The sequence below is a fragment of the Athene noctua genome, chromosome 1 (genome assembly GCF_965140245.1).
Source record: "Athene noctua chromosome 1, bAthNoc1.hap1.1, whole genome shotgun sequence".
In the NCBI taxonomy this organism is placed as follows: domain Eukaryota; kingdom Metazoa; phylum Chordata; class Aves; order Strigiformes; family Strigidae; genus Athene; species Athene noctua.
The window spans coordinates 171,101,060-171,124,837 of record NC_134037.1 but is presented as its reverse complement, the minus strand read 5'-3'; the positions used below and the strand labels follow the sequence as shown (position 1 = coordinate 171,124,837).

Genomic DNA, 23,778 nt, shown 5'->3' with positions numbered 1-23,778 from the left:
AAATGAATTATGGGAACTCATTATCATAAGACACCCTTTTCTAGGAAATCTAATGAATATGTATGATTTGTGTGTATGTAAACTGATGTCCCTTGCTAATTCTTGGGAGCCCTTATGGTGGAGAATCCCCAGGGCGACCCCAGTGCTGCCAATAAAAGAGTATCTGCTTAACAGTTATATTGGATTCTGACTGTTAATTTCTTTGTCTCTTGTCTAAAGCAGGGAAGTCTTAAGTGGTAGTTTGTTAAAACCAGTATCTCATTACTCATTAGTCTCCTTTTTCATTGAACAAATGTTCTGTCTGGTTTTGCTATTGCCGTTTTTAAACAACTATGTGTATAACAGAAATGTCTACTGCTTACCCCAAAAGGTATGTAAGCTAAACCAGATGATCTCTTTCTGCAAGTTAAGGGTTGTTTTGGTACCTCTTGTACCAGCACATGGCAGAATGAAGGCAGTGGTCTCAGAGTTTAAACACAGAATTTGTCCAATCAGGCAGGAGTGAAGTAGGATGCAGTGACAATTTTTTACGACATCTGCTTCATGTAGGGTAAAGATACTTGCACTATCTTCCATCTTAAAAGATAACCTTGCAAGAGCAACAGTATCTAATACTGTTTTAAAACTTGGTTTATGCAAAATTAACTGCTGCTAGTACTTCAGCTGGTTTGGGGTAGAAAATGTCACCTAGGCAGAGTGATATGTAAAATATACTTAGAAGGAATCCTGTCTGAACAAATACGAGCCTCTCTTGAGATATTTGCTGAAGCTTCAGCAGCTAGGCAGTGTCTGTTTAGGAAAGCTATTATTTTGGAATAGCAATTTCCTAATGCAGAAGAAAATCTGGAAGGTGAGGTGGGTCCAAATCTTAATGTCAATTAGCTGTTTGGTACGCATATGTTGGATAACTGGCAGACAAAACTGGGCTATTTCAGCATCGGGTATATTACGGCAGCCCTAAACACAAAAGCTGTAACTTTGATGGCTTTCAAACATTACTAGATTAAGACTTTCTCAAATCAGACAGTGATGGTAATGTCAACATCACATATGCTTGTTTGTTTTGACTTTCAGGTAGTTTGAAGTAAATATACCCAGCTGTTTTGTGGCTCCAAACTACAATTATGCCAGGAAGTTGATTCTGCAGCTGCTTGTGAATGCATTCAGAAGGCCTGCAGTGTGCTGAGTGTTGGCCAGGACACAAGGGCATTCAGTAACAAGGAAAATGACTGGCTGTCTTGAGGAAGAAAAAAAGAAGAAGCCTTTATTTCTTGCATAGCTGGAAAGCAAAGCAATACAATCTTGACACCTGGTTAACTTAAGCATTTTTCAGAATACCTCTTGCCAGTGTGGATCTTGTAACTCTGACACAAACGTGCCTTTCGAGTTGTGCAAATAAATCATTGGAAGAATTGATCGAGCAAAACAGTCATTGAAATAGTGACTGTTGAAGAACCATGACGAAGCACTTGGAGATCATCAATTTGTCATTTTTGTTGGAACATGAAAGGGAAACGATACTGGGAGTACTGAAGAGAGATGAGTATCTGAAAAAAGTTGAAGATAAAAGGATAAGGTAACACTTATTATTGTTCTTACAGATACAGTCCGTAACACATTTTTGTGGTACACAGTGAATATTTTTTAGATGCCTTAGGAGAAGGATGAGTGTTGGGAGGTGGCATAGGTATAACTCAATGTGTGTTAAAAAGAAAATAGCTTGCTACTGTGGCACTCAGTAAATTAAAGATTGTGTCCATTGCCTCAAGGCAAAAGAGTCAGAAACATAGCAAGTGCAAAAATACACAGCAGTGGTTTTTAAATTTCAGATTCTGTAGATATAGCACAGTTTGGCTGCATTTCCCCCCTGTGAATGGAAGGCTTTAGTAAGGCTCTTGAACTTTATTGCTCTGAGAGGAGCTGTATGCTTGGTGCCTTCAGAGCTGACTGCAGGAGGGGAAGTTTGGAAGGTGTCACAGGGAGAAGAAAGCGGGAGTCTGCCTCTATACAGGAGCCCATACAGCATGGGGCAAACATGAGATAGTGACCTTTTTCTTTCCATTGTAGTGCTTACAGAATAGGGAGGAGGGACACCATTTTTCAAATGACTTAGATTTTCTAATAAATAAAACTGAAAATCTCAGGTATGCATCTCAAGTCACTGATGGGAGAAGTAGAGACTCAAGTGAGTCCATATGTTCTTTTCTAAGGAAAAAAAGGTAAAAATCGAAGTACAGAGAACAATATGCGGAGGCGGGTGGAGAGTCAGTTATTTTAGGTAGCTCAGATTCAGTTAGTTCAGCCAAGTATCAGTTCTGCAAAAGTTCATATGCTTTTCCAGTATGTTGTTGCTGTTTCCTCTCGCTTTTCCCCATCGCCCTTTTAGATTTTTACACAGTACTGGTTCTGAGAAACAGGCTTTGTGGATGTATACACCACTTGGTGTTGGCAAGGCTGCTGAGTGTAATGGATGATAAAGTGAAGCTTTCCAGCCTTTGCTGGTTTCTGTCCATGTATTCCAAGGGCAGCCTTCATTGTTCTTCCCTTTGATTTGCTAAAAAGCATTTTGGACATTGTGCATTGCAGAGATGTCTGTTCAGGACCTGCTAAGGCTTCTTTTGTATAAAACCGTTATTTGGAAATGCATGCAGAGTTAGTCTGATTTTGGAAGTCTTGCTACCTTGAGAGAACCAAGTCTTAAGTGCAGTGCCCTTATTGGTGTGCAGCCCATTTAACTGGAGAAATGTAGCAGCTCATCTAAATGGAGTGAGTTAAAACTGGTTGCTGCTTCTGCTATAAGACTGGAAGGAAAAGTGTTTCTTTATAGTGGTGTGGGCAAATTAATCATTTAATCTCCTTCATGATTTGTCAGATGAAGAGGAAAACAGAACACAAGAAAACAGATGGAGCACTGTTTGTTCCAGGCATTGTGTTCTGTTTTGTAATAGGGTAAGCATTTCAAAGTAAGTATTTCAGTTTTTCTAAGGTGGTGGCCTTAGAAATGTGTGACATGCCAGTAGTCATCGATCCAAGGTGTTACGAAGTGCAGCAGTGTAGCAGATCACTAGTTTAGCAAATCCCCAGAAAGCTTTCTTTTCTGCTACTGTTGTTTCCAGATCTCAGGTGGAAAATTGAAACTCCTAAGGTTTTGTGGGGGGTTTGGGGTGGTTTTTGTTGTTTGTTTGTTTGGTGGTTTTTTGTGTTTGGTTTTTTTTTTTGTGTGGTTTTGTTTTTTTTTTTTTTTACAATGTCTTAAAACCTCTAATTTTCTGGGTTTTTGTCACTACGGGAAGTCACTCTGCCAAATCTACTGAGTTGAGAACCTGAGGCACCTCTGAAGGATACAGTTCAGTAAAGCGGTGGGTGGTATTAGCTTATCTGTGTTTTTGTACACATGGAAAGAGCATCCTAAGAAAAGTCTGCAGATGAAGTTAATTGAAATATAATGCTAATTAGGATAACTAACAATGTAACGTGATACTCATGCATGCTTCTAGCACCTGTATATGAACCAATAGGGTTTAGATTCAGAGTATATTCATAGAATTGTCACTAGACCATACTGTGGCTGATAATGGTGGAATGTAGTCTATAAAAGACTTCAAAGATACGCAAACAATAAAGGACTGGGTGGGTAACTGCTTCCTAGGAGACTTCATAATTTTTCTTTCTGAATGCAGCTTGGCAAGGATATATTTAATTATGGCTTATAAGTATACTTCAGAGGAACATTTGTTGTCTTTGGAATTCCATTTGGTGCAATCTGTTACATATTTTATGGAAGTACTTTGCAGAAGAACAAGTCCCTTTGTATTTTCAAGGCATTTTTCATTCTGGCAAGATGCTTACTTGTACACTGTACTGAAGAATTTTTATTAGTCTGTTCCACTGTTTCTGAATCTATCTCAGTAATTGTTTTTTCTGTTCCTGTTAGTCTTCAAAAACTATCGTAACTTGAAAAGGTCTTTCTATTCAACATGAAAGCAAAGGTGTAGGAGGATGTCCTAATACTGAAATTGTTAAGAGTTATTTTCACTACCTCTGTCCATACTGTGTTCTGGAGTGCAGGTGGCTGTTCTTGTATTTTTATTTGATGTACAAATATTTCAGATATTACATGTGAGAGAAACACAGAAGGCAGCAAGTATTCCTTCTGTGGTCTGGTTTTGATAATACAAATAAGCAACCTGCTTAATATTAGGGTTTATGTTCTTAAATTTAAGTGTGCATCTTGTGATTGGAAATTTTCTTTGAATACTGATTTAAAGCTATTAGTAGATTACTTGAGCAAATAACCTACAGTGTTCTAAACTTTGCTCTATGATGCTTTTGATGTAGTCAAATGACCATCGTGATTTTTTTTTTTTTTCCAATGCTAAGATTATTTGGGTGAAATCACTAAACTACATAGAGCTAAAAATAGTGACCTTGAACCATACTGAGGGTGAAAAAGTAGGGGGTTTTTTAGCATGTGAGTTGCTGGCAGAAACTTGCATCCAGATTATTGTCAGTCAAGACATTCTCAGCTGAATATTTTGGACTGAAACAGATATTTTTCCTTATTTCCCCATTCTTTTACAATTTTTTTAATGAAAATGCATAGCACGTTTAATGTGTAGTGTCACAGGTCACTAAATCAGTACTAAATCAGAAGAATGCATTTGCTGAAGGGGCATGCACCATGTACTAGGTGTGTTCCAGCTAACTGTTTCTGTTCCAATAGCAGTCCTACTGCATCCTCCTCAGCTGTGGTGTTACACAGAGAAGTGGATCTGATGGTCATAGCGTTTTGCATTTGGAGCTAGCTCTTCTTCTCAGTACTATTATGCTACCACAGAGCAAACACGCATGACACTGCTGATATCCATTGCTTTCTTACATTGACTATTTTCCTAGGCAGTGTTTTTAAAATACAAAGGCTCTTTTCGTTCCTTAGGAAGCAAAGCTGTGAATACCATGTTTTTGGAAGAGGAGATACCAGCATAATAATTGCTGAACTGAGAAGACAAAGAAGGAACATGCCAGTTTCTTCCAAGGATAAGACTTTACTGGGTTATTACTTGAATCGTTCCCTCAGCATTTAGGTTGCCAGAAGTTGTGTAAGAATTGCACCAGCCCCAGATCTGTATTGACAAGGAAAGTTGCCTGAAGCTGGTGTTCTGGGAGCAGAGACTGGGAAGCTGGCTCAGCCTCCCTGAACCTCCTTTTCCTGCAGAGGAACAGCTGCAGCATCACAGGGTTCCTTTCTTGTGGCCTTCCCAGAAATGTGTTGTTTTGCTGTGGGTAATGGGGGTGCATTAGTTCTGTTAGCATTTGGAAGCATCTCCTAATGACAGAGATTTTAAAAATTTTTTTTAATGAAATTTTGCAGGTCTGCAGTTTTTTACCATTTTTTGTCACCATCCCTAGATGTGTTTAAAGGTCGTTTGGATGAGATGTTGGGGGATACGGTGTAGGGGAGAACTTTATAGAGTAGGGCTGATGGTTGGACTCGATGATCCCAAGGGTCTTTTCCAACCTGAATGATTCTGTGATCCTGTTGTCTTTCCTGTCTTTTCAGTTAACGAAAATAGCATCTCTTTACCAATCTGAAGAGATCCACAAGAGCAATTTAGGGTATTAACTTTATTAAAATCTAGGAGAAACTGTTAGCATGGATACCACCATGTCATAACTATGAGCAAATACTTTTGAAAAAAAAAATTGTTTGGGGAATGGGTATTGACTTATCTGCTGAATATACATTTGGACTTGTTTGTAAACATAAAATAATTGCAAGATAGTATGTGGCATGGTATATGGTCTGTGTTTTTGCAAAACTGCCTATAAATATTTGAAGGAAGAGTCCTTACATTAAAACATACTGCTCATCCATATGTGTATGGGTTGCTTGTCTGGCAGCTCATTTGTGAAATGAATTTAACATGTTGTTCTTTGAATCAGAGACTTTTCCATCAAAAGCAGTTACTATTTTCAGTGCTCTAAGGGTAGAGGTGCCTGTTTTGCTTTCCAGTGTTCAAGAATGAAGATCCTTTGTTGGTGAAATAATTTATGATAGTGATTAATTTTCAAACTCTGCGTACAATTTATTTTAAGGTTCATCTTTGGAAGTTTGTCATCATTTTAAAGTATCCAGTATCATTTCAGTTCCCAGCCTCCTTTTCCTTCTGTTCACTGGGCTCTGTCCTGCCATTCATTGCACTGGTTCTGTTTTCCTTTGCAAATTCAATCTTGGCCTTTCCCTGTTTCCTCTTGTTGTTGCCAGTATACCTCCATTCTTGGATATTCTTAAGACAGTTATTATCATACAGATCTGTTACATAAGCAAAATTTGAAAATCTGTGCTTATAAAATAAGAACCTAAAAAATACTTTAGGTACTCAAATGCCTAGATTTTACAATGCAGGGAGATATCAATGGAAATTCTTTTGTGAATTGTCAATAATATTTACTGTTACTTTCAGCATATTATGTCAGCGGAGGGAATCTGGTTTAATTTGAAGGAGATACTGGGAATCAGTCTGGGTAGGAAATTTCTTTTCTCCCTTAGCCTCAGTATGCTGATACCATTTCCTACACAGAGAGATTCTCTGGTATCTAAGTTAACAGCTGCACAGCTTCAGAGGGAGGATGTGTCAACTCATCTGTGCAGGAAACAGAATTTTATTAAGAACAGGTGCAAGACTGGAGCAATTTCATATATTTAAACTTTTTTCCTGCAGAAGTCTTTAATTATTGTTGGTTGACAACAGGGTGGGTTTTTTCTGTCATTTTTTATGACTCCGAACTCTGGAAATTTAGAATGGCAAAATAAAATTAGGAATACTTGGATTCTGCTGCTCTACATCTTAAGATGAAAAAGGTTTTTGAAATGGGGAAAAGAAAGATGCAGGAGAAACTTGAAAATCAAACTGAGAAATCACGTATGCCACTGCATTCAACAGTGGTTTTTCAAAAAGGAAGAGGAGATAACATAGAAAAATTTTTCAGTGTAAAAAGTTTTCCAAAATCCTACTGAAATGAAAAACTAAAAAAAAAAACCAATTTGATACTTAAAAACCTGTACCTAACTCAAAGCAAGTGGATAGTGCTTACAGAGTTAGAGGAAATGATGACAGTCATTTAAGTGAATGGCTTGAGCAGTGAGTGTCTTGCCTCTTGCAGCAGTATAGCTATTCTAATTTTCTGTATTTGGGGAATAAATGTTTGCTAGGGTAAAGCATACTGATAAGGAAAAATGGATTTGTTAAGGCTTCTCATTGCTGCTGTTGCAGGATTATAAAGGTCTGGGAATATTCCATCTCTGGAGATTGTAATTGTGAGAGAACAAGTACCTTTGCCTTGTGACTTTTAGCGTTAGTAGGGAAGAGTTAGAGTCTCATGGGGCCCATTTTGTGCCTCTTGCAGGTGGTGGGCAACTGTGCCAATAGTTATGACTTCTTGCCACTTCTTGGTTTGGGTTTTGTAGAATTGCAGTCCTTGCTGCCTGCATTTTCCTCCCTCATCTTTTCAAGGCATCAGGTTTTCATATTTACTTGTTAGATGGACTTAATCTAGAATCTGAGTAATTTCTCAGATTCAGCGTTGGCTAAGTCCATTTTGTTTGTTTGCTTTGATATTTTATATGGGCCTTTTAGGCCGCATTTGGAAAGGCTTAGGTTAAGTCATTCGGTATTACCTGGAATACTAATTACAACAGAACTTTTCTTCAGTGCACTTGACATATTTTCTTAGAGGAATCTTAATATAAATTCACAGAGGAATGGCTAAATATTCTGCACTCCTTAGCAGAAACAAATTTCTTTTGAATAGCTATCTTCTATCAAACAGCTGTTATAATAGATGGTTTAGAAACTTCAGTGTATGATAGGCTTCTTTTTCTCCAGCAGCTTACTATATTGGCTTCTGCTGAGTTTATTTTCTCTTTCATATTACTAGGAGAGGATTGATAAAGATTAATTCTTGTTTAATATAAAAAATATCTAACTGCATGGTTAATTAGGTTCCTTTAAAATTAAGGAGAGCTCAAATGTTAGAACGGCAGAAGGAAATTGAGTGTTTATAATAGAGCTGTTTCCTGTCTTGGGGGATGAGTGGTGCTAAGTCAGTCTAGCTACCTGCTGCACTTGTTACCTCTTTCCAGTATTGTGTAACTACTGCAGCTAGGCTGTGGTTGTTTAGAGGCTGTTATGATGGATTTTTCAGATAAATAACCCACCTCCTCCTCCTCCTCTTCTTCCTGGCCCTTAAGACATTTCATTCTTTATTTTCTTAAGATATGAACGTGTTTGTTATAGTCAATCAGTAGTTCAACAGATAGCATAGGGAATTCCAAAAGAAAGTTCATATCTAGTATATCTGTCCATACATTGTTTTCTTGCTTTTTTAATTTTTCTATTTTATTTGTTTAAATGAGCAGAGATGATGTGGGTTGGATTTATTTTATCTCAGTTTCCTGAAAGTCATCGAAGGCAGCTCTGTGTTAAAAAAACAAGAAAAACACTTTTTAGGATTCATGCTGTTGGCAGACCAACGATCATCTGATGGGAATTAAAATTTTGTATTGCATAAGCAGTGGAAAATACTGTTGCAATCACCACTACTGGATAATAGGAATAATGCCTTTTTAATGTTAAAAGAATATTGATAATTTTTCCAACATGTTGATCTCTAAGCAAGCTTTTATTTAAAAATGCAGGGTTTATTGATTTGGGCTGATAGAGATTTCCTTATTTTAAATTGAAATTTTATGCCCAAATAGGCTTCTTAATAAGAACAAAAGGGCCTGAAAGCTGCAGAGAGGAGGGAGAAGACTGGAATGGAAGGAGTTCAGTGTAGGTTTTATTTCAATTTAGACACCTGGATGCAATCTACAGGACACACTGATAAATACTGAGAAGATGACATCATAGTGCCTGTGGAGTTCATGAAATGCAATGGGTCGCTGTTGACTTTTATTTTTTTTAAATAAAAATGAGCCACTGGAAATAAATCTGGTATGAAAAATGAGCCTTTAGTAGTGCTTAGTATTTTAACCCTTTCGAGATTTGAGGATTAACAATATTCATTTTCTAAGTTACCCTGACATTTGGGCAAGGTTCAGGTTGCTGTTTTGCATGCAGATATTCAAGTCCCAAAAGAATAAAGAATCTGAAACTGAATTGTATGTGCCCCTTTAGTTCTATGATACGTGATTGACCAAATCTTTGCAAAACTGAATAAAAAGTGAAAACTTAATTGCCTCTCAAAGGCTACCTCTATTGAACATTGGCTGGCAGTTCTACTGTCTAAAAGCTCACAGTTTCAATAGAAGACCACAAAAAAGATCAGCGAGAGAAAGACAATGACCAATGATCAAGTAAAGAAGTGGTGGCCCAGGTTGGCAAACAAATTAGGTGGGGCAAGGTGAACAGGAGAGGCCTTGTAATCAAGAAAATGGGGTAGAAGGGGGCCCATGCCAAGCATATCCACATAAATAAGGAAGTGCCTATTGGATAGGCAGATGCCATTTCTGGGAGATCAGCATGGCTGGGCACCTCTCAAAGATGTCTGTGCACTAAACATATGCAGCATGGAGAATGAACAAGAGGAATTAGAAGTTTGCATGTAGCTGTAGAGTTATGATCTCATTGGGATCATGGGATGCAGTGGGATTAATCACACACAGACAGATTGCTGCAGTAGATGTGTATAGGCTCTTTAGGAAAGATAGACCTTGAGACCTTGAGACCAGGACATTGAGTCAGTTGAGAGCATTATGGCTCAGGATTAGCAGGTGACCAACATGACCAGTGTTGTGATAAGTGTCTGCTACAGTCTGCCTGGCCAGGAAGAAGTAATAGATTAAGCCTTCTTCATACAACTGGCAAGAAGCATCATGTTTTAAGACCGTAGTCCTCTTGGGGGACTTCAGGCACCTTAATATCTGCTTAGCAGGGACAACATAGCAGGCCACATGTGCAGTCCCGGTTTCTGCACTACATTGGCAATAGCTCCCTGACAAAGGAGCCACCAAGGGGAGATGATCTGCTGGACAGGATATTTGCCAACAAGGAAGAACAGGTCACAGAAAGTTGGGACAGCCTTGCTGCCATCGCCATGAGTGGAATTCAAGATTCTGAGTGGAGGGAAGAAAGCAAAAAACTGAATTTCAGGAGAGCAGATTTTGGGTTGTTCAGGAACTTGATGGGAAGAGTTGCTTGGGAGACTGTACTGGAGAGAAAAGAGATCCAAGACAACTGTTTTGAGGTTTGTTTTTTTTGGTGGGGGGAGAGGCCAGGTGTTTGTTTTGAAGGATCGCCTCTTCCAAGCTCAATAATGGTCCATCATGACAAGCAGGAAAGCAAGTAAAGGTGTCAGGAGGCCTGCATGGATGAACAGGAAGGTCCTGACAAAACCAAGACCTAAAAAGGAAAAATACAGGAGGTGGAATTAGGGAGGAGTGACCTGGGTATGCAGGTATAGGGTTAGGGAAGCCAAAATCCACCAGCAGCACAAAGAAAGCTAGGAAAAGCGTGGGCATGCTACCGAATGGAACAACCTAGTGACAAAGCATGCACTATGCTTTCTTCACTTCAGTCTTTTCTGGTAAAACAGGTCTTAAGAAATTCCAGCCCCCTGAGATTATGGGGAAAGTCCAGGGCAAGGTATATTTGCCCTCACTGGAGGAGAATCAGGTTAGGGAATATTAAACAAACTGGACAGACTGGACTGGTCTGTGAGCCATGATGGAATGTAACCATGAGTGCTGAGGGAATTGGCTGATGTCCTTGCAAGGCTACTCTTGATAATCTTTGAATGATCATGGTGATTGAGAGAGGTGTCTGAGGTCTGGATGAAAGCAAATGTCATTCCTACCTTCAGAAAGGGCAAGAAGGAAAACCCAGGGAGTTTCACGCTGGTCAGCCTCACCTCAATCTCTGGGATTGTGATGGAACAGCAAATCCTAGAAATGACTTCCAGGCACATGAAGGCCGAGGAGATCCTCAGGAATAGTCAGCATGGATTCACCAAGAGGAAGTCATGCTTGACCAGCCTGATAACCTGTGATGAAATAACTAGCTTGGTAGATGAGGGAAGAGCAGCGGATATTCTTTATAATGACTTTAGCAAGGCTTTTGACACCACCAGTTTGTCAGTAAAGATGTTATCAGAGTTGAAGTACAGACTATGTAAATAGACTGTGAGGCAGATTAAACTGGCTGAACTGAGAGGGTTATGATCAGTGACAAAGCTTAGCTGGAGGACAGCCAACAGCAGTATACCCTAGGGGTCAATACTGAGGCAAGTACTGTTTATGATCTTCGTTAATGACTTGGATGATGGGACAGAGTGCATCCTTAGCAAGTTCACAAGTGATACAAAACTGGGAGGAATGGTTCATAGACCGCATAAGTGTTGACATTCAGAGTGACCTTGGCAGGCTGGAGAAAAGGACTGATAGGAATCTCATGGAGTTCAACAAAGGCAAACATGATGTCCTGCACCTGGGGAGGAATAACCCTGCACCAGTACAGGCTTGGGACTGACTGCCTGCAAAGTAGCTTGGCAGAAGAGACCCTGGGGGTCCTGGTGGGCATCAAGTTGATTATGAGCCTGCAATGTGTCCTTGTGGCAAAGACTACCAATAGCATCCTGGCCTGCCTTAGGCAGAGTGTCAACAGCAGGTCAAGGGAGGTGATCCTACTCCTCTGCTCTGCCCTGACGAGACACATCTGGAGTTCTGGGCTCCCCAGTACAAGAGACACATGGGCAGCCTCATTTTGATCCCTGGGATCGTGATGGAACAGCTAATCCTGGACACCATTTCTAGGTATGTTAAAGACAAGAAAATCATGAAGAGTAGTCAGCATGGCTTCATCAAGTGAAAGTCATGCTTGACCAACCTGATAAACTTCTATGATGAAATGACGGGCCTGGTATGTGATAGGAGGGCAGTGGGTATTGTCTGCTTAGACTTCAGGGAAGTCCCCCATAAAATCCTCATAGATAAGTTGTTGCAGGGCTCCTCAGTATAAGAGACATGGGTATACTGGAGAGAGTCCAGTGAAGGGCTGTGAAAATGACTAAGGGACTGGAGCATCTCTCATATGAGGAAAGGCTAAGAGAGCTGGGACTGTTTAGCCTGGAGAAGGGAAAGCTTAGGGGGATCTTATTAAGAACAGGAGGTTCCATCTGAACATTGGGAAACTGTTTTTGACTGTGAGAGTGATTGTGCGCTGGCGTAGGTTGCCCTAGGAGTTTGTGGAGTCTCCATCCTTGGAGATGATCAGAAGCTTTCTGGACATGGTCTTGGGCAGTTTGTGCTTGGTGGCCCTGCTTGAGCAGGGGCCTTGGAGTAAATGACCTCCAGAGGTCCCTTCCAACCTCAACCATTCTGTGACATAGTGAAGCAAGTCCAGTGAAGGGAGACAAAGATGATTAAGGGATTGGAGCATATTATGGGGAGAGAATGAGAGAGCTGAGACTGCTCAATCTAGAGAAGAGAAGGCTTGGGAGATCTTATAAATGTGTATAATTCCTTAATGGGGGGTTAAAGAAGGTGGAGCCAGACACTTCTGAGTGGTGTCTGGAGAACAGACAAAAGTCAGTGGGCACAAACTGAAGTACAGGAAATTGCATCTCAACAGAAGGAAAAATGTTTTTATTGTGCGGGTGGTTGAATGCCAGATGAACCTACCCATAGCGGTTGTGGAATCTTCATCCTTGGAAACAGTTGAATCAATCTAGGGCAACCTAATATAGCTTACTGTGCTTTGAGCAGGAGGGTTGGACTAGATTGGTCTCAAGAGATCCCTTCCTCAACTGTTCCGTGATTTCGTGTTGTGGACTTCAGCATTAGAAAGATGAAGCTTGTGCTTCAAGCAGTTTGGCAAGTTCTAGCAGTTATTTTCCTCTGTGTATTTCAAAATAAACCTTACTGAGTAGAGCTTTATTGAATGCTGATTTTAGAATGAAGCATTTAACAGTAGGTGCGTTCAACTGTAGAAAAACTTCCAAAGACCTTAGGAACATTTGGGACAGTAGACTGTAAAAGTTATTCTTGTGGATGGTCTTCATCCCCTATTGCTGTGACTTATCCTAATAATTTTCCCTATTAATAACTTAAACACATTTAAAACCGGCTATTTTATTGAAAAGATAGGGCTTTATGGTGAGAATATTTGTCAGAGAAATTAAGTGAGCCCAGGTGTATTTATACAGCTGCACTTCTCTGATTTTTGTGCAACACAAATGTTTCCCCTCTCTTTTCTTGTGTTTCAGGGAACCTAGATGGACCTATAGCATTCAGTTGTTTATCTGGAATGCTTCTGCTTGCAATTTCTCTATTCTGACTGGATAACCAGTACTCTGTGTTCATAGGAATCTGGTCCAGCTACCTGAAGAGTTTCTGTGTTCCAACTGAGATACGAATGTCTCAGTGTTACCAGCTTCTATCGTACTGTCGGAAGCCCTCAGACTTTATTGTGTTTCTCTTAGCTCACAGCATCTGAGCTCTCTCGGGTTTCATTGTGAGTGACAGGAAGAAAGCCTGTTCCTTGTGGCTGCAGAGAAGCTTGAATGTGCCTGAGGAACTGAATAGGATTTTTTAATTTTGAGTATGATTTTAATGTTGAATCAATCATGTGACTCTGAGGAGAGAGGATTTTAATGGGATTCAAAAATTCCAAGATTTTCAAATGCCTAAATTGACATTATTATGGATTAGTGACCAGATGAAACTCTGGTAAAAGGTGGCCAGGCAATGAGAAAACATTTTGTGTGCAGGGTGTTTAAGTCTGATTTACCCTCTTCTTCTCCAGAGTCTAAGTTGCCTCCCCAGTACTAGTAAGCTGGTTTTGCTGCTGAAGGAAACTCAGAACAAACAATCAGACAGGGAGGGGGAAAGGAGGCTGTGGTGGGTTGACCTTGGCTGGCTACTAAGACACCCACCAAGCTTCTATCTTGCTTCCTCCCTGACCAGGACAGGGGGAGAAAATAACATTAAAAAGCTTATGGATTGAGAGAATGACAGGGAAGTTGCTTACTACAGGCAAAACAGTCTTGACTTGGGGGAAATGAATGTAATTTATTGCCAATTAAAAAAAAAAAAAAAAGATACAGAGAAACAAGGACAAAACTGAAAACACCTTCCCCTCAAGCTGCCCCTTCTTCCCAGGCTCAACTTCACTCCTACTCTTCTATCTCCTCGTTTGCTGCAAGTGGTGTAGGAGGATGAGGAATGAGGGTTGCGGACAGTTCACAACCCTTTTTTTCTGCTGCTCCTTCCTTCTCACACTTTTCCCCTGTTCCAGCATGGGCCCTTTCCATGGGGGTATAGTCCTTCAGGAACAGACTGTTCCTGTGTGGGTCCCCCATTGGATACAGTTCTTTCCAGGTACCTGCTCCAGCAGGAGCTCTCCGCAGGCTGCAGCTTCCTTCAGAGCATGTCCACCTGCTCCAGCGTGGGGTCCTCCACAGGCTGCAGGGTGGATATCTGCTCCAGCATGGTCTTCCATGGGCTGCAGGGAGACAACCTGCTTTGCCATGATCTCCAAGGGCTGTAGGGGAATCTCTGCTCTGACAGCTGGAGCACCTCCTCTTCCTTCTTTTTCACTGACTTGGTGTCTGCAGGACTGTTTCACATTTTCCTTACTCCTCTCACAGCTGCTGTGCAGCATTTTATCCCTTTCCTAAATATGTTATTACAGAAGTGCCACCAGTATTGCTGATGGGCTCAGCTTTGGTCAACAGTGGGCCTGTTTTGGAGCCAGCTGGAGCCAGCTCTGCCTACAAAGGCACAGCCCCTGATTTTATCTCAGAGTCCACCCCTGAGGACCCCCAGTGGCCAAAACCTTACCATGTAAACCCAGTACAGATGCAGAGAGAGTTTTATGCGGGGAAGCTGAGTAAAACTGAATTTATTAGTGTTTTCTTGTTGTACTTAGACATAAACCATGGCTGTCATCTCTGTACCATTAAGTTAGACCAACTGTTTGAGCTGACCTATGAGAAATGAGTAGGAAGAATAGAGTGGCTGAGATGCCAAAGAGGCCACATGGAAGAAAGGAGCAGTCCCAGGGCTCCAGCTGGACAGTGTGTCCTTGTCTGCTGTCAGCTCACAGTGGGAAGATAGAATGGAAATTTGTGGGTGAAGCTGAAGGTGGTGGTCCAGGTGGCAGGTGCAAACTGGATCTGCCCTTCCTCTTCCTTTTCTTGGGTGCGCATTTTCCAAGCCTGAAAGTCTCCTGACAGCAGTGTTCCCCATTGCAGCTCTGAGAACTGTTCTTTGGGTGCACCCAGTGCAGGGGCAAGTGGATGACTTCAGCAAGCTCCAGAAAGACAAGAAGTAGATGAGAGGTGCAGAAGCACCGAGTATTGGCCAGATTAGGAATTCCTGGTGAAGAAGGACACTCAGCTTTGACAGGCAGGGCTTTGGGGGTGAATCTGGAAAGTGCTGCAATACCTCTCAATGTGTGAAAACACAATCCAATCTTAACAAATTTCCCTGACATCAGTTGGTACTAAAAGTGGCTGTACTAAATAAAAGGGCCGTGTAGCACAGTACTTTGACAAATTCACACTGCTGAGAGGGGAGACAGTAAATCACCAAGCATTTTGTGAATGTTGTTTAATATTTAGTGAAATATAAGTGACCATAACCTCACTGGTAATTAGATGTCTTCACAAGCACTGAAGTGTGTATTTGTTAGTCAAATGGATAGATGTGGTATTTCTTAAAATGGTGTAGCTGAGAGCATTCTAGTATCAGGGGTTTGAGTTTTTTTGTGTTTACTTCTCAGTCCAGAAGCAGATATATGGACTTTTGCCATTTGAAGCAGACTTGTTTAGGAGGTAGATTCAAGGAGGAGTTGGCAAAAGTGGTGATCATCTGCCTTCCCTGTGCATAGTGGCAATATTGCAGTGCAGTTGGCGGTTGCTGTAGTGTAGGTCACCCATCTGCATTTGGAACTGGCTGACTGACGGAAGAAGAAAATGGACATGCCCCTGTAGCTAAGTGTGTCTTTGCAGGGTAGGTAGGGTTAGATGCAGTCAGTAAACTGCAAGAACAGTTAGCAAAGTACCAAGAAAGCTCATGGAGACTAGACAGACTTCTGAAGGCTATGGCATTAGAAGAAGGCAGTTTAGATTGAATGTGGAAGAAGAGTCCAAAGCAGAATGAAGAAGTCACTTTTGGCTAGAGGCCAGCAGAGGAAAATGATTGACAGAATTTGTAGTCACTGCCTGTAGGGATTGTACATGGCCTTTTTCAAAAGCTGTCAGAGGTTGAGCATCCACAGGCCAGGTGGATGCAGAGCAGCTGTTGTTCATGGCATCCCAGTGGGAAGCAAAATGCTAGCCAACCTTTTAGCAAGGCAGTGTATCCACAAATAACCCGATTCTGTCAGACCTTAGTCCCTGGAGGCCTAAGCAGTGTTCCCAGCCTCCTTCACTGGGCTGAAACCTATATTCCTTTATTGGTTTTGTCTTCTTAGTGTTTTTCTTCCTGACACCTTGTTATTGATATTTAGGTGAAGCTGGTAGCCAGGTTTTTTTAAATCCCCCTTAAAGCATGTATGTCTATGCAGAGATTGCAATTTCAGTGAGCTGGAGTGCTTCATGATAGAGGGATCCTGGAAGCTCTTGGCTGATGAAGTGCATGGAAAAGAGGGTAGGGAAGGGTGGGGTAGTCAGGACGCAGTGACACTGTGCAGACCAGACCCGCTTCATAGGGAACTCTGCTGCCTCCCTGGGGCCCGCATCAAGGACCTCACAGCAACACTCCCTACCCTAGTGAGACCGAAGGATTACTACCCTCTCCTGTTTTTTCAGGTAGGTAGTGATGACATCACCAGGAGAAGGCCTAAAGCAATGAAGAGAGACTTCTGGTCCTTGGGAAAACTGCTTAAGGGGTCGGGGGCACAAATTATGTTCTCCCCCATCCCTTTGGTTGGGGGGATGGATGAGGAAGATTACAGGAGAATTCAGCAGATGAATGGGTGGCTCCAAGATTGCTGTTACCATCAGGGCTTTGGGTTCTTCAATCATGGGTTGGTATACAGGGCACCTGACCTTTTGACGTTAGACGGGATGCACCTGTCCTGGAGAGGGAAGGAGATCTTGGGGCAGGAGTTAGCTGGGCTCATTGACAGAGCTTTAAACTAGATTTGAAGGAGGAAAGGGGCAAAACATCAGCCCATCTGAAGTGCATGTATACCAATGCACACAGCTTGGGTAACAAACAGAAGGAGCTTGTAGCTGTGATGAAACAGGAAAATTATGATGTTGTTGCTATTACAGAAACATGGTGGGATGTCTCCCATGATGGGTACAAGCTCTTTAGGAGGGAGAGACAAGGAAGGAGAGGTGGTGGGGTGGCTCTGTATGTTAGGGACTGTTACGATTGCTTCGAGCACAAGTGTAGTGAAGACAGGATTGAGTGTCTATGCATTAGAATCAGGGGGAAGGCCAACAGGGCAGATGTTGTAGTAGGAGTCTACTATAGACCACCCACCCAGGACAGAGAGGTGGATGTTATATTCTGTAGGCATTTAGGAGAAATCTCACGATTGCTTGCCCTTGTTCTTGTGGGCGACTTTAACTTCCCAGACATCTGCTGGAAATACAACACAGCAGAACGAGACCAGTCCTGGAGATTCCTAGAATGTGTGGGAGACAACTTCCTGGTGCAACTGGTGAGAGAACCGACCAGAGAAGGTGCCCTGCTGGATCTCCTCTTTGTGAACAGAGAAGGTCTGGTGCATGATGTGGAGGCTGAAGGTTCACTAGGGCACAGCGATCATGAAATAATAGAGTTCTCTATTCTTAGAGAGGTCAGGAGAGAGCTAAGCAGGACTGTCATCCTGGACTTCAGAAGGGCTGACTTTGTCTTGTTTAGGCACCTGCTTCAAAGGATCCCCTGGGAGACTCTCCTGAAGGGTATAGGGGTCCAGAAAGGCTGGGCACTCTTTAAGAAGGAAGTGTTAATGGCTCAGGAGCAGGCAGTCCTCAGGTGCTCTAAGAGAAGCCGGTGACAGAGAAGACCACCCTGGCTGAACAGGGAGCTTTGGCTGCAACTCAGGGAGAAAATGAGAGTTTACAGCCTCTGGAAGAAGAGGCTAGCCACACATAGTGATTACAGAGAGGCTGTGAGGCTATGCGGGTGGAAATCAGAAGGGCTAAAGCCCAACTGGAAATTAATTTGGCCTCTGCAATCAAGGATAACAAGAAAAGTTTCTGTAAGTATGTCAGTAGCAAAAGAAAGTCCAGGGAGAGTCTCCATCCCCTGCTAGATGCAGGAGGAAATTTGCTAACAAGTGATGAGGAGAAGGCTGAGGTGCTTAATGCCTTCTTTGCCTCAGTCTTTAATAACAAGACTAGTTGTATTGATGAAATCCAGCCTCCTCAGCCAGAATATAGAGACTGGGAGAACGACCCCCCTGCAATCCAGGAGACAGTCAGTGACCTGCTGCATCACACAGACACACACCAGTCTATGGGACCAGACGGGATACACCCGAGGGTGCTGAAGGAGCTGGCTGGGGTGCTCGCCAAGCCACTTTCCATCATTTACCAGCAGTCCAGACTGACTGGGGAGGTCCCGACTGATTGGAAATTGGCCGATGTGACGCCCATGTATAAGAAGGGTCGGAAGGATGATCCGGGGAATTACAGACCTGTCAGCTTGACTTTGGTGCCTGGGAAGCTGATGGAGCAGCTCATCCTAAACACCATCATGAAACACATGAGGGACAGCCAGATGCTCAGGCCCAGTCAGCAGGGGTTTATGAAAGGCAGGTCCTGCTTGACAAACCTGATCTCCTTCTACGACAGGGTGACCTGCTTATTGGATGAGGGAAAGGCTGTGGATGTAATTTACCTTGACTTTAGCAAGGCTTTTGACACCATTTCCCACAGCATTCTCCTGGCAAAAATGACTGCTCAAGGTTTGGACAATCGCACACTTTGCTGGGTAAAAAACTGGCTGGATGACCAGGACCAGAGAGTTGTGGTAAATGGAGTTAAATCCAGTTGGCGTCCAGTCATGAGTGGTGTCCCCCAGGGCTTGGTGTTGGGGCCACTCCTGTTTAACATCTTTATTGATGATCTAGACGAGGGGATCGAGTGCACCCTCAGTCAGTTTGCAGATGACCCCAGGTTGGGTGGGAGTGTTGATGTGCTCGAGGGTAGGGAGGCTCTGCAGAGAGACCTGGACAGGCTGGAGCCATGGGCTGAGCCCAACTGGAGGAGTTTCAATAAGGCTAAATGCCGGGGGCTGCCCTTGGGCCACAACAACCCCCAGCAGCGCTACAGGCTTGGGGAGGAGTGGCTGGAGAGCTGCCAGTCAGAGAGGGACCTGGGGGTGTTGATTGACAGCCAGCTGAACAGGAGCCAGCAGTGTGCCCAGGTGGCCAAGAAGGCCAATGGCATCCTGGCTTGAGTCAGCAATAGCGTGGCCAGCAGGGACAGGGAAGGGATCTTACCCCTGTACTCAGCACTGGTGAGGCCGCACCTCGATTTCTGTGTTCAGTTTTGGGCCCCTCACTACAAAAAGGACATAGAGTTTACTCAAACATGTCCAGAGAAGGGCAACGAAGCTGGTCAAGGGTCTGGAACACATGTCCTATGAGGAGCGGCTGAGGGAACTCGGATTGTTTAGTCTGGAGAAGAGGAGGCTGAGGGGAGATCTTATCACCCTCTACAACTACCTGAAAGGAAGCTGCAGAGAGCTGGGGATGAGCCTCTTTAGCCTAGTAGAAAGCAACAGGACAAGAGGGAATGGCCTCAAGTTGCACCAGGGAAAGTTCAGACTAGATATTAGGAAGTATTTCTTTCCAGAAGGGGTTGTTAGGCGTTGGAATGGGCTGCCCAGAGAGGTGGTGGAGTCCCCATCCCTGGAGGTGTTCAAGAGTAGGGTCGATTTGGAGCTTAAGGATATGCTGTAGGTGGGAATCTGTGCTAGGCGAACGGTTGGACTAGATGATCTCCAGGGTCCTTTCCAACCTAGATGATTCTGCGATACCCAGGCATGTAAAACTGGAGGAACTTACCATCTGCTGAGTTATGGCCTTGGGAAGGAGGTTTTCTGGAGTAAAGTGGAGTGCAGGAAGGGCTTGAAAGGACGGAGGAGCTTAAGATAGGCTGGAGTTTGGGGATGAGGGGGAAGCCAGGAAAGCCTGGAGAGACCAGGGGACCTGTAGCCTGTTTATTGAACAGGTTGAGATGGATAAGAGGAGCCTGGGAGTTGAGTGGATGGAGCTTCAGCTGAGAAGTGTTGAGAGGGCATAACAATTTTGACCACATACAGGACTTCATTAGCAGTTGAGGCCAGTGATTATCCCCTCTATTTAGCAATTGTGAGTCCATATCTGGGATACAGTTTTAAGTTTGGGGCTCCCCAGAATAGGAGGGGCATTGACATGCTCGAGTATGTTCAGTGGAGGGCCAGCAAGATGATTAGAAACGCTGAAGCACATGACGTAAATGGAGAGGCAGAGGGAGCTGGGTTTGCTTAGCCTTTGGATGAGAAATGAGACGTGATTGCTCTCTTCAAGTCCTTAGTGTGATGGTATAGAAAAAGTGTAGCCAGACTCTTTTCAGAGGTACACAGTGAAAGAAGAGGCAGTGGGAACAAGCTGGAGTGTGGGAGATTCTGGTTAGGTATCAGGAAGACGCGCTTTTCCCCCCCCCTCCAAAAGCCATAAAGTTAGTCAGATTCTGAAACAGGTGCCCAGAGACATCATAGACTCTTTACTTGGAGTTACTCTGTTATTCAAGATTCGGTTGGACATAGCCTTGATCAACCCAGTCTGGTTGGCCTTGATTTGGATGAGTTTAGACTAGGTAACTTCCAGTATTCCATTCCAACCTAGATGGTTCTGTGGGAGGAGTAAGAGCTAGAGGCTGTGGCATGGGAGGGAAAGCTTTGGAGTTGAGGTCAGATAGCTATTAGTGAGAGGTTTAGGTTAGGATAGGGTCCTGCTTGAGTCCCCTGGTTTGGGAAGACAGGCATAGAAGACTACCTCTCCTGTCATCCTTCCTAACTCTTTACCTTCAAATTCCCTTTTTTGCTGTTTGAAATATAGCATTTACCATCTCATGTATGGTTATTTTCTCATTAAGAACCCAACTCATCCACCATTGAAATTACAGCCTTCAAAATTGGTCTTAAAAGGAAATGTTTTTATTCTGCAGTCAGTGGCAGAACTGGTAATCTGCAAGTTGTATTGTTTAAACTGACATTCTCCTTTTTTAAAAAAAATTGTGGCATCACAGTATAACACTACTGTCTGTTTAGACGTTTTGGCTTGGGGTTTGTTTAGGCTTTGAACAGCCAGTTCAGAACTGCATATGCATTCCTAGCGAACTCTACGCTGGAATAGTATTAAATGCACACTGATTACAGCAAAGATTTTCTTCTTTTCCTTCTGTGGATGCACAGGGTAGTCACAGTTTTGAGCTGCTGTAAACGTGTGCTCAGAATGACTTGAATTACTGATGAGGGACAAAGCAAAGATGGTTTACCAGTTGTCCAGAACTGCTCAGCTGTCTGCTGTTACTGCATGTCTGAGAAGTGGAGGATAGATTTATTCTTCTTTGTCATATGTGTGTAAAAAAATACACCAAATATATTTTAAAAAATTGTGCTTATTTGTGTCTAGTAGTTTCTGGCACTAAATCTTAATCTGTTAAAAAAGTTTTTACAGATCATTTTGTTGTATCTCAAGATTAAAAAATTTTATTTTCTTACTTCTAGGAAATTGAAAAATGAGCTTCTGGAAGTGAGAAGGAAAGGTGGAAACCGTCATTGTCAACAGGACAACAGCAGGGTCTGTGTTCGCTGTCAGAAAAGCCTTGGTTTAATCTTTGACAGAGGAGACCTGTGCCAAACCTGCAAACTTCGAGTTTGCAATAAGTGTCGTGTTGTAGGAACTGATGGGCAGTGGAAATGCTCAGTGTGTGCCAAGATTGCGTAAGTTGTCCAGCTTTCATAAATATGTTTAGAGATTACCACTGAATAAATTTTGTGCTGGCGTTAGTATTACATCCCCTTTGCACAAAAGCATATGCATAGCAAGTACACAAGGGAAGAGGCTTATCTAGCGATTTTATTTGCTGCATGATTTCGTAGTCTTTTTTTCCAGTTCCAAGACAGTTTCAACTAGCTTGCTTTCTAAAGAAAGCTACAGCCATCACAGATACTCACTTGTTGGTAGGAAGTACTGTGAAAAAGACAGAAAATCAGTTACAAACCAGTGACCATCTATTCACATTATGGAAATGTGAATGTAGGAATCAATTAATTTAAAGTTAATTTTAACTTTAACCCCCATGGCGGGGGGTTGGAACTAGATAGTCTTTAAGGTCCCTTCCAACCCAAACCATTCTATGGTTCTATTATCTCTGCATGGAGAAGGCTGTATTTATAATGTCTCTATTAGTGAGTGTTCTAAAGTAAATTGTGCCATGGTGGGAGAGAAAACAAAAGGGGATAGATTAATCTTCACAGTTAGAGTATTGAACATGGGGGATGGAGGAGAAGGGTAGCAGATCACAGTGATGAAAAGTGGAGAATCGGTTTTCTAGCACAGGATATCAAGTGAATAAACAAAAAGAGATGTTATATGTTCAAAGATATTTACTTCATATGTGCTTGGAAGAATAATTCACTTGACTGGTATGGTAATGTGGGATTTTGAAGCTTGATTCAGTAAGAACCATGAAGGAAAAGAAAAATATATTGGGCAATAAAACTATTATGTATCCTGATGTAAGAACTGGATGATATAAGAAAAAGACATGATAAAATAATTGTGTTAAAGGAGGAAAGAATCAGAGTAATTGCAGAGGGATTTTTTTTTTTTTTAACAGACTATCAAACTAATGAGGTCAGAAAGATAAGACTTTTTTTGTATATTATATTACAGAGTGAATCCAAATTGATAGTTATGTCAGATTTTGGCTAGCTAGACAGCTAGTGAACAATCAGTACAGCAGGACATGGAGTTTAGGGTTTGCATCTTCTAACTTCAGCTTTAGAAGTTTAACATCTGTTTTTAGCTAGATGCGTTAACCTCCTCATCAGTCAATGGGAATGCATCCAGAGGACAAGTCTCACCTTTTCTTAAGATGAAACATGCTTAAATGCTTGATTTTGAGAAATTATTTTAAATTGGTAGGGGCCTGGCTGAGCTCCTTGTAGTTTGCTTCAGCCAGTTCCTGAGGTGAACTCAGTGCTGTGCCTTTCAGAAATGATGGGGTGCAGGTGAGATGACAGAGTGGAAAATGGCAAACGCAATGCAACTCTTTAAAAATGAAGAAAGGAAGAACAGGTGATTTGTTGGCCCTGTCAAGTTACCTTTAATTTATCTAAAAATACTGAAACAAATGATTGCTGTGCTGTTTGAAAGCCAGGAGAAGATGACAGGAAGATGAATAAGAACTGGCTCAAGAACAAATAATGTCAAAACCAATATAATTTCCTCCTTTGATAGTGTGACAGACCTCATGATTAGAGGAGGATCTGTTGATGTCTTATAACTTGACTTAGATGAACCTTTTGATGCTTTCTCTCGTGCCATTCTAATAAGCCAATAAGCAAGGGGTGCTATGCCCTGGAATAAATTGTCAGTGTGATTGCAGACCTGCCTGGAAAATTATGAAGCTTTATTTTCAGAGTAGTTGCAGACCTTTCTTAATTATTTTTTTTTCTTCTTGACAGTGAAAAGCAAGCAGTGGTATAGCGCAGAATATTTCCTGGCTTTTTACTGTAAAGTATTTTAATTAAGGTCTTTGACA

The 23,778-nt window shown here is 42.2% G+C and overlaps 1 protein-coding gene across 1 annotated transcript in view; it reads left to right on the top strand.

Annotated features, from left to right (window-relative positions):
• The first annotated feature begins 1,302 nt into the window (after window positions 1–1,302).
• The window catches only part of SYTL5 (synaptotagmin like 5), a 67,177-nt gene continuing 44,701 nt past the window's right edge, over window positions 1,303–23,778 (top strand). The window contains exons 1-2 of the mRNA XM_074929579.1: window positions 1,303–1,576; window positions 21,737–21,952. Of these exons, the coding sequence (XP_074785680.1) occupies window positions 1,458–1,576; window positions 21,737–21,952 (335 nt within the window). The 5' untranslated portion in view covers window positions 1,303–1,457. The remainder of the gene's footprint in view (window positions 1,577–21,736; window positions 21,953–23,778) is intronic.